This window comes from Triplophysa dalaica, chromosome 12 (genome assembly GCF_015846415.1).
Source record: "Triplophysa dalaica isolate WHDGS20190420 chromosome 12, ASM1584641v1, whole genome shotgun sequence".
Lineage (NCBI taxonomy): Eukaryota > Metazoa > Chordata > Actinopteri > Cypriniformes > Nemacheilidae > Triplophysa > Triplophysa dalaica.
In genome coordinates, this window is record NC_079553.1 from 15,207,060 (window position 1) to 15,222,358 (window position 15,299).

General features: G+C 38.7%; 1 protein-coding gene and 1 long non-coding RNA gene across 5 annotated transcripts in view; one reads left to right on the plus strand and one right to left on the minus strand.

The window, feature by feature from the left end:
• The window catches only part of LOC130432842 (threonine--tRNA ligase 2, cytoplasmic-like), a 38,379-nt gene that overhangs the window by 11,648 nt on the left and 11,432 nt on the right, over positions 1 to 15,299 (plus strand). The window contains exons 2-11 of one of the 3 annotated variants that reach the window (XR_008908490.1): positions 5,076 to 5,205; positions 5,287 to 5,501; positions 5,752 to 5,804; positions 5,888 to 6,014; positions 6,096 to 6,271; positions 6,511 to 6,796; positions 7,118 to 7,393; positions 7,646 to 7,846; positions 8,111 to 10,313; positions 14,819 to 14,956. Coding sequence is in view for 2 of the 3 variants with exons in the window: in XM_056762391.1 (XP_056618369.1) it covers positions 5,076 to 5,205; positions 5,287 to 5,501; positions 5,752 to 5,804; positions 5,888 to 6,014; positions 6,096 to 6,271; positions 6,511 to 6,796; positions 7,118 to 7,393; positions 7,646 to 7,846; positions 8,111 to 10,068 (3,422 nt within the window). In the remaining variant the exon portion in view is untranslated. Of the gene's footprint in view, positions 1 to 5,075; positions 5,206 to 5,286; positions 5,502 to 5,751; positions 5,805 to 5,887; positions 6,015 to 6,095; positions 6,272 to 6,510; positions 6,797 to 7,117; positions 7,394 to 7,645; positions 7,847 to 8,110; positions 11,349 to 12,908; positions 13,129 to 14,818; positions 15,016 to 15,106; positions 15,222 to 15,299 lie in introns of those variants that run through there. The other 2 variants (XM_056762391.1, XM_056762392.1) reach the window with 2 other exon arrangements.
• On the minus strand, positions 4,571 to 12,826 carry LOC130432845 (uncharacterized). Of its 2 annotated transcripts, none has more exons than XR_008908492.1 (5): positions 12,715 to 12,826; positions 5,728 to 5,769; positions 5,269 to 5,383; positions 5,047 to 5,194; positions 4,571 to 4,725 (listed from the first exon to the last, which is right to left on the minus strand). It is a non-coding gene; the product is annotated as an uncharacterized LOC130432845 (long non-coding RNA). The 2 variants fall into 2 exon arrangements; XR_008908491.1 differs by having other exon boundaries at positions 5,728 to 5,773; positions 12,715 to 12,825.

The following is a 15,299-nucleotide window of genomic DNA, read 5'->3' on the forward strand; positions in this document are numbered from 1 at the left end:
CAATTTTTAAGTTCCATTTTAAAACAGGTTACATTTACATATGTACAAACATACTGTAGGCTAAAGTATCTAATCATAAAATTTCATTTATATTCATATCAGACTACTGAACATTTATTTTATTTATTGTTTACTTGCATATCCTTTGGAAGGATTAACTGTTTTAACATGGTAAGTCGCTTTAACAACCTTGCTTCATTGATATGTAGACATTATTTTGTGTTTATGAATTGTACTTTATTATGCTGGTGTCTGACAAAGTAAATACATCTGGGCGTACAACATTGTTTGAGTAGCCGTTTTGTGAATATTATTATTATGATACCCGCATCCACCGTGCCCGTCTCTGTTTACAGTTAATGCTGATATAATAATCCGCACATTATCACCTCAAATGTTTGGTACTGTTGCTAAACATTTATTTTAATTATTTTTTGCCTGCATACGCTCTGGTGGGTCTTGGTAGTTTTGTCATGGTAAAACCACATCGGATGTGCTCGTGCTTCATTAGCACAAGATATTGCTCTGCCTTTATAAACTGTACATTTTTTTTCGTGCTGTTTGTAAAATAAAACATACACAACATGTGCTTTAAAAGACTGTTTTAGTTGGTATTTAGGTGAACACTTGTGCAGTATGTGCATGTCAGCAGGTCATATCGGATTTGAAGCTTGTCATGTAAACACGCACATTAATCAGATTGCTTAATTTACCTTTCATGTAAACACTACATTCAGATTGCAAAATTTGATTCCAATCCGATTTGTCCATGTAAACGCAGCTACTGATATTAATGGTATTGACCTATCGGTAAGCCCCTCTCCTCAAACACGGATGAGCCTATTCCAGTTGAATATGAGTTGCACAGGGACCGGAACTCAGACAACTTTAGGTTTCAGCGCCATAGAGAAACACTGTATCGTTAATGTCATCTTGTGCTTGAAAACTCTGAACTCTGAAAATGACGAACTTGAGAAAGGCCAACTGGCCAGTGATGCACTCAGTTTGGGGGAGTAAAGCCTTGACAAGTGTGGCCTCAACAACCAGATGCTTTACCCTTGTCCAGTTTCCAAGTGGTTTGCTTGATCGGATTTTAATCTGTCTCGAAAACGTTTCTGAGGGCATTTACATCTGTATGCAATATTCTGGGAGTTAACATATGTAGGGTTCAGCATATTTTTCTTTCACCATACAGCAAACTAGAAAACAAGTATGATTTAATAGTTATTTAAAAACGTTTTAATAAACTTTTAAATTATTATTATTGTTTAACGATGTCCAAATTCTAAAACGTGCTTTGTGTTTTCTGTCCATAAATGAATCGGATTATCTAATGAAATCACGAATCATAAACTGTTATCACTGACTGATGAATTAGAGCAGTTGAAAATTGTGATACAAGTAATTGAAGAACAGGTAGTGACTGAGCCGGTCACATTCTATCTGCACATTGAAACTGTGGACAGTACAGTATATAGGACTAATTTGAGGCATGTGAGGGCTGTGCAAATTCCAGTGTGCGATCAGGGTGTCGCAGACCACATCATTAACAGTGTATACATACTGATGCTCGACAGGGCTCAGCTAAAGACAGAAAAGTCACTGCTGATTGTGAAACTAAATTCTAGAATAAAAACATACTTTCTCACGTGTTGGTTTTATTTGGTTCAGTTGTTTGTGGATTTCATTATTCGATAAAAGAAGAAGTGCAGGATTTCTTACATTGTTAAATTATTTTAATCCTGTGCCAAAATTCGAGCCATTTTAGACTATAGCATTCAGGGAACCAAAATTAAAAGAAGAAAAAACAGAAAAATGCTTTGCATGAGGCTGTTGTTTTATAGTTTTTTTCTGTAAAGATAAAGACTTGTTCATGCTTAATGATAATTTATCTTTGATCAAACTGGCAACCTTCTGATCACGAGTCCAACTCTCTAACCTTAAAGCCACGACTGCCCTGCAGTACATTATTGGCAACTAGCTGCATAACTACTGCAAAAGTTTTTACAAAGTAAGTGTTCATACGTCCAATCATTCAGTTACCGTGACAGGTGTTTGGAAATACTGTTTTTGCACACGTTCACTGACAAATCAGCTGTGTTATATGGTCAAGTTGAATGATCTGGTTCTCTGCCACTCACATGACTGAATAGACTCCGAGAGAGAGGCCATCCTATGCCGTGTAAGCCGGACCTCATGCTTGCAGGACACTGGTGACATATTTTAACAGAAGGAAGTTATAGGTTTTTCCATAAAAGTTGCTATTTGTCGGTATGTACCTTTTATGGTTTCTACGTGGGGTCTTGAAGGTGGTAAAGCTAATGCTAAATCCACAGTATTTGCAAGAATGTGTGGGTGTGTGATGCAGACCGTCACAAATAAATGAATGTATGAGAAACACTGTTGTGTTCTTTTCTAGAACCACTCGTTCCTTGGCAACATGGCTAACATTGCGATGGTGTAAACAAAGTTGTTGTCATCTTGTTCTAGTAATTTTTTTCCCTGAACATTACAGATTGTGGCATATGAATAAGTAAAAAGGGACACGGTGTTGTTGTAAGTTTTTAACTTAATGTTTTGATCAAAGTTTGATCTTTCAGTTTGAGTAAATTTCAGAAAGATTTCAATACTTTGTAAATTAGAATAAATCATGGTACTGTGAGACTCTCATCACGCTTTGACTAGCCTGTTTTCTTCATTTTTCCTGGACACGTCCTGGCCAGGATTTCAGTTGCGTCCTCTTGAGGTTGCGTTTTGTTGACCGAATACATCTTCGAGGTTCTAACATTTTAGTTAAAAAACATTCTCTTAAGACATATAATCATTGTTGTTTCATTCTTACGTTGAAATATAATGGTTGCTTTTCTGAAAGAAAATCTGAAATAATAAACCTCGATAATGTATGAGGTTGACAAATGAATGGATGTGTCGGAAAAATGGCTTGTATGGTCACCCTACACCCTCTAGACTAACATTTGAGAGAGGTGGCACTGGTGGCACCAGCCCTTAATTTAGAAAAAAATAAAATAATCACTAAAACTTAATTCAAATGCGTTTAATACCTTAATAAATCAGTTAATTTTTAAAACAAATCACTGTTTATGATTTAATTATTTTTTGTATGTGTAAACTCTCTTTCAACACTTCACCATATTTAAAGTACATCTTTCTTAAAGCTACATTCTTCCTTTATTTATTTTGAACAACTCGTATAAGAGAACACAATTCCTTTAATATCAGTGAGGGTTTTTGGATCGGTCCTTTGTTGTTTTATGAACTTTATAAACAGATATCTTTATTATGCTGCTGCCCCTTTAAGAGGGAGCGGACTATACTGGAACACACATGCGTTTTGTTTCCCAACTTTTTGAACTTTTAAAAGGATTCTTGTTAATATGGGAGTTTTGACGTAATTTTGTGTTTTTATGTGTGTTTCAGAGTAAGTAGGCGTAAAACAGAACTCGGTTTAGTACTTGTGCTCTGACTCTCTGGGCACACACATTTCTCAAACAACCCGCTAGACCTGATGGCTTTTAGTGATTATTCTTCGTAAAAGCTGCATTGATACAATAGCTTCAATCAATAGCGACATACAAATAAATAGTATTTAACGTGATGTATAACACTTATGTAGCACCAGTGCTATGTGCAAAAAAAAGCTAACGTACAGCCCTGGTTTTGCCTATGTAATATTAATAAATAAGGTTATTATATCATTAAAACTATTAGCCTTTCTCACAGAAATTTCAAATATTGTTGAAGACAACTAACCAGTACAACAAGTTACCAAAGTATTTTGTTGCAAAATTACAAAAACAAATGATAATCAGTGTTTTGAATGAAAGATAGATGAAATCTTACTATAAGTTATAATTGAATTAGTCGTGAGCTGTTCTGACTCGGGGTGTACTCGCATGCAGCAACGGATGCTCCCAACTGAGTCCAAGTGCAATTGTCCTTCTTCATGTCATGTAAGTCATAAGGGATTACTTTTACATTGATACTTCCAAATATGTGTATTTTGGCATCATTTTATGTGCATATGTCTGTGTTGGAGAAAGTAGACGTGAAAGAGAACTCAATTCAGTATTTTGCACTAGAGATGTAGCGATTCACTCAGCTCGCGATGCGATTCAATTCACGATTCTGATCTCGCGATGCGATTTAATCACAATTTTTTTACAGAATAGGTAAAATGAACAATTGCCCTTTTATTATTTCTCTAATGCTGCTTAATTCTTTGTAGAAGAAAAGTATATTTTATGTCAAATAACAAAGCTAAATTGCAAATTCCAAATCAAATAAAAAATGAATAATTCCAAAGTATCTTTAATATAAACAAACTAAGACTTCTCTGTGCTTTTCCTAACTTTTACTTTGAGAAATATCAGACCTGCTGTTTAAAATATGTATTGCGATTTTTATAATGTCTCAACCGACCAACTGTCACATATTAAGGTGAATCATTACATCCCGATTTTGTGCGTTTTCTGAGTTGCTGCCATCTGGCCACCCGCATATTTCTAACACCCCGTAAGAACAGAATTTAGTTCTGTTTTGCGTCTTTTTAATGATATTTAAATAGCTAAGGCTCGAAAACGTGCAAATTATAAACTTTCGTTACTATACAGCACTGGCCCGATCGGGCAAGTGACATGTCTTGCAACTGGCCTGAGGGTCTCTCATGCTGGCCCCGGTCCACTGGGCACTCCTTATTGTTGAGCCCTAAAAATGGTTTCAAATATAACTGCAATAGCATTTTCATTCAAATATTTTCATTATTACCGTGATGGATATGCCCCGCCCCCCATTTATGGCCTTAGATCTTAAGTACTCATTCTTCAGACCTATCGAATTCTCAAACAAACATAAAAAATCCATCCCTTGAGTTCAGTTACTCTTCTTACAGGTATTGTTTCAGCTGTGTTTCGCTTTTCTTCTACTCTCTTAACAAAAATACATACTGTATTTTAATACAGCTGCACAATAATGCACAATAGCAGAAATTTGTCATTCACTCAAAAAAACAAAGCTGTTTGTAGTTACCATTAATACTCATTGTCTCCCCCTTGCAGCGGACGCCAGTCACAGGCTGAATCTCTTCTACCTTGCTAATGATGTCATTCAGAACTGCAAGAGGAAAAACGCCATCATTTACAGAACCTCCTTCGCTGACGTTCTGCCAGTCGCCGCACTGTTGGTCAAGTGAGGGAATTACAAGTGTGAATGAATGTGATTAATGCAGAGCTTTCGTAATTCTCGCCTTACTCTGTGTTTGTTTTGTAGGGATGCTAAAGTGTGTAAGTCAGTGGAAAGGATCTTCAGCATTTGGCAGGAGAGGAACGTTTATCCTGAGGAGTTGATCTCTGAGCTAAAGACCAGCCTGCAGAAGAAGGAGAAAGGGAGAGAAAAGGAAAAAGAGAAAGAAAAGGAGAAAGAGAAAGAAAAGGAGAAAGAGAAAGAAAAGGAGAAAGAAAAGGAGATAGAGCAGCCTTCTCCTGGTTAGTTTCGGATCTACACACATCCAGTTTGAGTTAAGCTGAGCTTTAAAAGCCCATTTTAGTCTGTTCCTTAAGATACTTTAAACCCTTAACCCTTAAGGTATTTTAAAAAATAGTCCAGCCCAAAATAAATATTCTGGTACCATTAACTTTCCCATGTTGATCCAAACCCCTCTATAACACAAAGAATACAACGCACAGAACTCAAAAGAAGAATGCCTTTAACCTTGTTCGGTCTTCCTTTCTTCAGCTCCAGTAAACCCCCAAACTGCCTTGAAATCAAAAATTGTTGCAGAGTTTGTTGTAAGTCATTGTCTATCACTCTTTCACTTTTGTCATTTTTATAAGTTATTATTTATGTAATTAAATAATCTGTTGTCTATCAGCCGCTTGACTTTATAGAGCACTTAGCATTATACAAGCGTTCACTGGAGGAGAGTGATTTGAGGGAAAAACAGTTAGCTGCTCTCCGAGTGGACGTCTGCAGCATCGAGGCCCTGAAGAGACTGAAAGGTAACTTGTCAGTTGAACAACATTTTTTAACTGCCTGAAGAGTGGATGGGGAAAAGCAAGCGTGTTCTGTCTCTCCCACAGATAAAGCCGGAGGAAATAAGTTCTCAAAAGACTTTGAGGAGGGAAGTTCAAAACTACAGGAATTTGTGACTTTTCTTGAGGATCAGGTGAAGTCAGGACCCTCGCTGCAGGATGCTTTGGGAAACGCAGACATCTTTTATGAAATGCAGTATAAAGAAGTTAAAATTGTTGCAAATGTGAGTCCGTTTCTTGATTTTCTTAAGTTTATCTACTACTTTGTGAATGGTTCCCTCATGGAAAAATAGGATATGAAAAAAAAAATCCCCTTATTTATTGTCTAGAACTGATCATCCAATCTGATGGTTTTGAAAAGTAATAGCAATTTTCTTATAAAAAAGACATAGCCTTAATCAGTGCTATAATCTAAGGAACACATACATTTAGATTCCCTCTAACCTCTCACTGCTTCTTATAGGCTTATAAGGCTTTCGGCAACCGTGTTTCTGGTCTAAAGCGTAAACTGGATGCTCTAAAAGCTACTCTGCCCAGTCTGGATGACTCTCCAATCCCATCACCCTCCGAGGACGCCCCCTCTCCTACCGGCTCTGAGTCGCCCTTCCACGGCTTGAGCTCCAGGAGCAGCGTAGGTATCGGGGTCAGAGATGGAGAAAGAGGGTTGGAGCAGCAGAAAGACAATAGAGATATTGAGGACATGGACATGTCTGAGGAGGAGGAAACAACAGCAAACACTGGTATCATTGGTGAGAGTGAGACAGCACATGGGATGTGAAGGAAAATAAAAATACTGGCACATATTGTTCACATGATCTATGGGTAATTTACAGATACAAAGAACTTTCTGTTCCCTTGGGATGATTTTAGGGAAGGTTTTTCAAAAAATTACCATGTCATGACCCACATTTTTTCTTAATTTTCATTTGTTTTTATAGATTGGCTTAGGAGTGTTGAAGGGTTTCATATACCAGTATTTTTCTGTTTTAGTCTTGCCCACTGAGACTTCTTAAAATTGCAGGGGTATGAAATAAAATGCAATGTGTAATTTGATACTTTTTGTTATCTAGTTGATGGGAGGAAGGAGAAATTGTCCAAGACAAATCCAGCAGCCTCAAAAAGCTCTCCGGTCGCCACTTCCAAACCACCAGAAATCTTGGCAACTCCAACAAAGACAGTATCTGGGTCTGTAACAAATCAGACATCCCCTGCAAATACCACACCCAACACACCTGGGCCTGCCCCTGTGGTTAGCCCCTCCCCCCTGCAGGTAAACCTGGCCAATGTGGATCTGGGCAAGATCAGCTCTATTCTGAGCTCCCTCTCCAACGCAATGAAAACCACGGGTAAGTTTTCCATGGCAGTTCTTTGATTTAGTTGAAAAATACACAGAATATACAAAGTATATTAAATTAAAGTACATTGTTTGTACCCTTTTAACTTTTTGATGAAAATTTGTAAAGTGATTCATCCTGTGGCTGACAGCTTTGTTCAAAACCTGATACTTTGAACAAATACTTTGGGAACCAAGGGATCTTACTGTTGTGTCTGTTTCCATTAAAGCTACTTAAGTGTTTTAATCTTTTTTTCCAACTCAGGTGTGAGTCCTGTTTCTCGTCCTTCCCCTGGTACACCCACTACACCATCCAGCCAAGCGTCATCCTCAAAAGCTCCTTCAACCCCTGGTGGCGTTCCCTTATCCAACCCTCTGGCTAGCATCCTGTCCAAAGTGGACATCTCCCCCGGGAACATCTTGAATGTTCTAGCTAAATCACAGACTCATAGCTCCAACCGGCAGGGTATGACACATTACTGGTACACAGTTAACTGAGGCCAACACATGCTGGATTCAAATTAGTTACATTTAGGTGAAGAGGAGCTGTACCGATGTGGCTAGAAAGTGCTAGTCAGGAAGATTGCCAGGATGGCAACTATATTTGTTCTGATATCAAAGAATATTGAATTTGAGTAACAGAACACAAACTTTTACCCTACTTGTTAAACAGACATATGCTGAATTTTTTTAAACAAACTTTTTGATATCTGTTAAATCTCTCTTGCAGGTTTATCTTCTCTCCTTTCCTCAGCTCGTTCTGGCTCTCTCAAAACTACAGACGCCCTCCCCTCTTCATCCATATCCTCGTCATCCACTTCAACTATTGCTCCAAAAGTGACCTCCCCCACAACCACCCCAACAACACCGAAGACCCCAAAGCCCACGGGCAACAATTTCAAGCGAGAGTCTGAGCAAGAGAAAGGTAAAGAGTGGGAGAAGATGAAAGAAAAAGAGCGAGAACAAAAAAGGAAAGAAAAGGAGACACAAAGTGCAAGAGAGGCTGCCATGTCTGCTCCAGCACTGCCCAGCCTGGAATCTAAGATAAACAGTTTCCTTCAGGGAAATCCTGGTTTTGGTGCTCTTGGTCTCGGCCTGGATGATGTGGGAAGCAATAGCCCACTTCTTGTTGGTGGGGATAACCTTGATGGCACCCCTGTCCGAGATGAAAGTGGTAGCACCCCTACCCAGGATGAAATCATGGACACACCCCATGTTCTCAGTGACCCTCAAAGTGCAGGGTTACCTGGAGGTCAAAATCTTTCACCTACAGCATATCACAATGATCCCTGGGATGCAGTTATCACTCCACGAGACGTTTTGGGAGAGAATGAGCGGAAAGACAGGGATTACCGCACACCACCATCCTCCAGACATGCCGTCTTCAGCCCAAATCCTACTAAACCAGTTAAGCCCATGACCAAAACCAAAGAGGAAGAAGTGGTAAAGAGAAAAATAGTGGGACAGAACATTACATCAGCTTCCACCATGCAAGATCAGAAAATAAAAGGAAAGACGGACAGTTCTAGTGTGAAAAGTGCAGCATCTCGCAAACCAAGTGGTGGTGAGGATGGAATGGAGAAGAAAACCTCCGCTAATAATGGAGAGCCCTATCATCGCATTGAGACTCTTGTTTCTTCAACCTCCAATGAGGGGGCGCCAATCGAGACTCTTGATTATGGCAACCGCATCCAAACGGTGGAAAGTATTCGCGTGACTGGAAGAGGCTTGAGGAGAGGGAGCAGTTCTGGTGCTAGAGTGGGTGGAGCCTGGTATGAAGAGGAGGAGTTTATGGAAGCACCACCTCCACGCCAATCTGACAGCCATAGCTCTGAGAATTCAGAGGAGCTAAGATTGGCCCCTCCTCTTCCTCCCCATCCACCTCCTCCAACTCATCTTCCACCTTCGTTACAGTACCCACCTCCGCCGTATGCTAATGAGGACCCTACCCGACCTCCTCTTACTCATGCCATTCATCAGCACCACCCTCCCCCTCCATTCTTTTCCTCCCCTTCCATTCCTCTAATTCCACCACCCCCCTTACCACCCATCCCTCAAGCCCCACCCCCGCCCAGAGACTTCCCCCTCTCCCCAACCTCCACCGTCATGGTCGGTGGCATCCTTGTACCCATAGATCGTGTTCTACCTTTTCCACCCCCTAATCTCCGTCAAGATGGAGTGGAGCGTGGAGTTGGCAGTAGTGGTAGTGTCCTTCCAAGGGGCAACAAGTCCCAACACTCTTCCTTACTAGGTGAACCCCCTCGACCAGGTACAGTAAAAGAGCAGTTTGCCCTGCACCACGCCCCACCTCTTCATCGCCCTGGAACCCCTGGAGTTCCCCCACCACTCCTAGGCAGAATTCGAGAAGGCCCCACCCCACCATCACCCTCTACCCCAACCACACCTACTCTTCCTTCTCCAGCTGGAGAACCACGTCCACTCCTGTCTATCCCCAGCCGCAATTCTGTCAACACCCCAAATCAGAGACCCCGCCGCCAGTCCTCTCCTCAGCCCTTTCTGCACTTCCCAAACCAGCATCGCACGTTTCGCTCTCCTCACTTTTCCAGAGGGCCCCCATCTTCCCTTAATCGTGATTCCCTACTGCCAGGTACGAAGCGCTCTGCTGCCGGTTTCGGTGGAGGCCCTTTTAACACACCTAAAAGACCATTCATGCCCCCTCGTTATTAGTTGCTTACAATGAGTGCAAAACACTCTACACGACCTGCCATAGGTAGTGCAGTACAAGCTAGCATCACCTGCGGATTACAGAGTGAGACTTATACCGCATGTACATAGACATGCACCAACACCCCACGCCCGAGAGCAGCCACATGTTACAGCACTTCCCCTGTAAAGAAACGTTTTCAATTAGTCTAGGGATGAACTAGGAGGTGAATCCAGAACCATCTGTGGAATATGAAGAAAATCAAAAGGTGGTTATCTTGTTCAGTTCCAGTTGGTGTAATGTGTGAGAATGGATGTGGTTTGCATGGGTGTGTGTGGTCAGATAACCTGACGATTTGTAAATAGAAATGTTTATCTAGTCTTTCCTTCCAGTAACTGTTTCTCCTTTACTTTCTCACCCTATAACACTTGTTTTCTGTGGTTTCCAATGTTAAACACTTTTCTGCTGTTGATAGGTCACAGAGGACTGTTTTTCGTCTGTTTAACCTCTGTTACACTCTCACTGTGAGCAAGTGAATTCCTATTTTTTTCTTGAGTGATTAAATTATTGTCGTAGACTAAATACAGTAACTGGGCAACCATGATGGCATGTAGTGACCTTTATGCTCCTTGCAACCGCTTTGTCAGCCTTCACCAAGATGTGAAAAGTTTGGCACAATTTCCTTACAGTTAAAGTTAAAATATTCATAGCATAGCCACTCACTTGTTCAAAGTGCTTTCAATAGTCATCTTGCGATTTATTTCCAATAGAGTTCTTCCATGTATTCTTATTAATAAAAGCATTGTGATGGGAAACATGAACGAAAGGAAGAAGACTGTCTTTACAGGTGGCGTCATGCTTTATTCAAGAACAAATGTAATTTGTTTTATTTAATGTTCTCCTGTTAAGTCCTATAACCTGGTTAAATGTGTTTCATGTGTTAACAAACAGCTTTAAATAGCTTAATTTGGTAGTTGAGGAAGTTTTGTTTGGTTTCATTCATTAATTTTCTGCACTGTTTCTGATTGTTTATCTCTTTTTTTTTTTTTTTTTTTTCAAATCGGTCCATTCTTCAATTTAAGACCATACATTTAGAACACCATGTTCAGATGATTCAAATTGTGAGTGTTCTAGACACAAGAGTGACACTATCATGGATTGCATCTTCAGAATGTGATGTCACTTTTGCAATGTTTGAAAAGCTACAGCACACAGAACATCCTGCAATGTAGATACACTGCTATTTAAGCAAAAGCGTGACTTGTCACTATCTAATTGTGAATATAAACTGTACATTGTTGTAGTGCATTGTGTGAGAAAAATTAGTTATTTTCTTGAAATGCTGAAACGTTTAATATTTAAGGAGCATGGTATGGTGTCGTCTTTTGTACATTCGCATTCACTTTAGAGGGTTCTTCACAAGAAGCATTTAAGATACCTTTACACTTGCTACCAATATTTGTTTTATTGCGTGTTTGTCACAAACATTCAGAATGAATCTGACACATGCTTTATTGTTACATTATCTATTATGGCAGAAGTGTAAAAGTGGTCACTGTAATCTCACCACAGGTTAGTGTTCAATTTTTTCATGCTAAATGAAAATAAGACTGGTAAAGTATACCATAAGCCACTTTTCTTGGTTCTGCAACAACTAAATGTTGACTAAATGTTGCTCAAACAACAGATTTTTACAATGCCATTATGGCTGGTAAAAATTAAAGAGAAAGTAAACCTCAATTTATGATTTTTACACAGAAATACACAGATTGTTACAACTGGAGACTTTGGTTTGGTGTAAAGGGTTGATGTAAGCTGTGTAATAATGATACTAAACAATCAAATCTTTAACAATTGCTAGTGCTACTTTTTTATTTTTGCGAATTCCTATATTTAAGAAATATTATGTACAACACTAACCTCCATGATGTGAATTACGTTTACAGTTCTTATATTGGATTCTTATTTAAATTGTTGGATGTGTCTACATAATAGGCCCAAATAGTATTATATGTCAATCTAAACTTCACAAAGCCTGCATATCTGAATCAGAGCACAAGTGTCTCCCTCACTTTCTGTGACAACCCGTTATATAATCAAACAATTGTAATATAAAACTAACGTTAGATGCTGTATTGTATACAGTATTTGACTTGTAGTCAAGTGCAAATGGATTGCATTGATATAAGAGTTGCACATTTGTGAACATTTTGTTATCTTCTAGATTTTCAAATAGAGACTGGACAGGGTATCCTCAACCCAAAGTCAAGCTAATCTTGTAATTCGATTACTGAAACTGTCCTATTCGTAAATGCATCTGTAAGTAACACCGTGATGCAATTTAATTGTACTGATATTCAGATTCCTTCTGTTATCTTGTTCATGGAGAAATTTTAAGCATTTTATTGTATACATACTGAGTTTTAGCTGTTCGGCTGACATATTTGTCATTCACAAACATCTTACGAATCATCTAAATTTGGAAATTGCGTTTCCATGCAGACACTTAACTGATAGTATTTAAAGACCTGTGAAGCGCATTCGGTTACGCGAATTGTGTGCATTTTGTGAAATTCTTCCAGTTCAACTGCCGTACAGACTAATGCAGTCAAATATGTTAAAAGTACAATATTTAAAATGTCATTGTCACTCTGCATACATTCACTCACGTTTTTGAAATCGACGTAGTTCGTTGTTGGTAAACAGTCACTGTTTTGAGGGATGTGTAAACGTTTGTGTGATTAAATGCATTGTGTACTAACAGATTTTGGGAGATCCAGTGCATTTAGGCGTCAGTGGATGTATTTAGGGAGTTGCGCATGACGCTCTATTGACGTCCTATGTCATTGGTTGGTTCCGGACTCGTCATATGTATATCTGCGAATCATGTTGCTCGGTGTTTCGTCATGTAATAGTTCCGGTAACATGGCGGCCCTCTGAGCGAGGATAACATTTGGTGTTTTGAGGAGAAAATATGGACTGTCTTTGAGTGTAAAATGGTGTTAGCTTTGTTGTTGAGATGGTCCGCGTGTCAGGCCACAGTGAGAGCAGCGGTCCGAAGCAGCAGACGGCACAGCAGCCAGGTCTGCGCGGATTATGTACATAACATGAGGAGCTCTTATGTGTGTGTGTGAATGTCAGATGCTGTAGCATGCAGCAGCAGCAGTAAAGTGATGCTGTAACACTGACAGCACAGTCTGGAGTGTCAGCGTTATGCTCAAACATATTTATGTGATCATAATCGAGTGTTTTGTATCACACATGATAAAAGAGTAATAGCGTATATAACATATATAAAATTGTAATGAAGCCCTTGATTCTGCAACTTTATTACGGAGTTAATTCCTTTCTAGTAATCGTGTGTGTGTATAATTTACTAGATAAATTAATACTTTTTACTCTTTTGTGTTTCTTTAACTAACGTAACTAACACGAACAGTCATGTTTCAACACATTGTATTGCATTTTGTTTTCTTGTGCTAAAGTTCTTAAATTATATTTTTTGTTTACAGATATAAAGTATGTATACGTGTAATTGCTATATAATTTGTTATAATTTATATAATATTCATATAAAAAAGCAGCCAACAATATTTACATGGAGAGTTTAAACACTATTAAAAAGAATGCAATAATGCAGGGTGTAGCTACATAATTCCCACACGTCCATCTTTTTTTTTATCAAGCATTTATGACTTTACTATTTTATACAGTTGAGAATAATAGTAAAAAAGCTAATGTGTCTAGACTTTGACTTGAAGTCAATATTCAAAGGGCTCTATGAAAGTTCACTTTAAGTTTACTGTAATGTGTAGTAGTGTATATTGTATACAATCTATTCAGGAACTTCACAAATACAAAGGAATTCCTATTTTCAATTCAAGTTATTTTGAGTTTATTTGTAAAAACAGATAACTCTGTTTATAAAAATGTTTAAAAAAAGATGTTATTCAAGTCTGAATCAAACCAATTAGGTTGTTAAGTAATAATAACTCCAAAAAATACAGCTAACTAACAATAAAAACATGAAAACATAAAAAAGTATATATATTTTTTTAAACAGACTTATTTGTTTTTGCAAATAAACTCGCATTTTAATTTTTCCTGTCGTTTTGGTTTTGGCAGTGTTTCATACCGTTTCTGAATTGTATTTTTTCTTTTTCCTCACATTTATCTAGGTAGGCATAATGTGATTGATACTCCAAAGGTTTACGCAGTTTATGTATAAGCTTTATTGCCTGGTTTCACAGACAACGCTTGAGCCTAGTCCTAGACTAGAATGCACGTTTGAGCTGTCTTAACTAAAAATAACTGTGACATATCTTAAAATGTGTCACTATCCTTGTTCTGTGTCAAGATCCACATTAGTCACGTTTTACTAATGCATTTTTTATAAAAGCTACTTAATTATCCTAATTAAACTAAGACATTGTCCTGATTTAAGCTAAGCTCTGTTTTCGAAACTGAGCCTATGGTTTCACAGACAAGGTTTAAGGCTAGTCCCAGACTGAAATAAATGTGCGATCTGTCTAAACTTGCCCAGAAATATCTTAAAATATATCAGTGTCATTGTTCTGTCTCAAGATGCACAACAGTAATGCATTCTTCTAAGGCATTTTCATAAAAGCGTCGTAAATATCTTAATTTAACTAAGGCATAGTCCGGGTTTAAGATAAACTGTGTCTGTGAAACCAGGCCATTGTGTTATAATTTCCACAGTGATTAATGGGTAATCTCTAGTTTGCAGTTTCACATATCTTCTGTGTGTTCCAGCTGCAGCCATCTGCCAGCCTTGCAGAACGGCTACGGCTTTTCAAGTCCTTATGTGAGCGACATGTGGAGATAACTGAAGCTGGCTCCAGACATCCCACAGCACCTGGCCAAGATGTGATTATCCGATTGGCTGACGGAAAAACAGTGAAAGGCTCAGCAGGGATGACAACACCGTTACAGATTACCCAGAATCAACGGTAAGGACATAAACTCAAACTCATCTGTGTGATGAAGTGCTTAAGACTGTTTGTAGTAGTCTGTTGTGAAATAATCGGTTTCTATTTACAGAATTAAAGGTGCAGTTGTGGGCAGAGTGAATGGGGAGTTGTGGGATCTTGGACGCCCTCTTGTGGCGGACTGTGAACTGCAGTTGCTGGGCTTTGACTCAATAGAAGGGAGACAGGTATGATATTTCTGATTTTGTTGTAAGGTAGTTATATCAAGAGAAATTACATTTTCCCTGATGTTTTAAAGAGTTTGT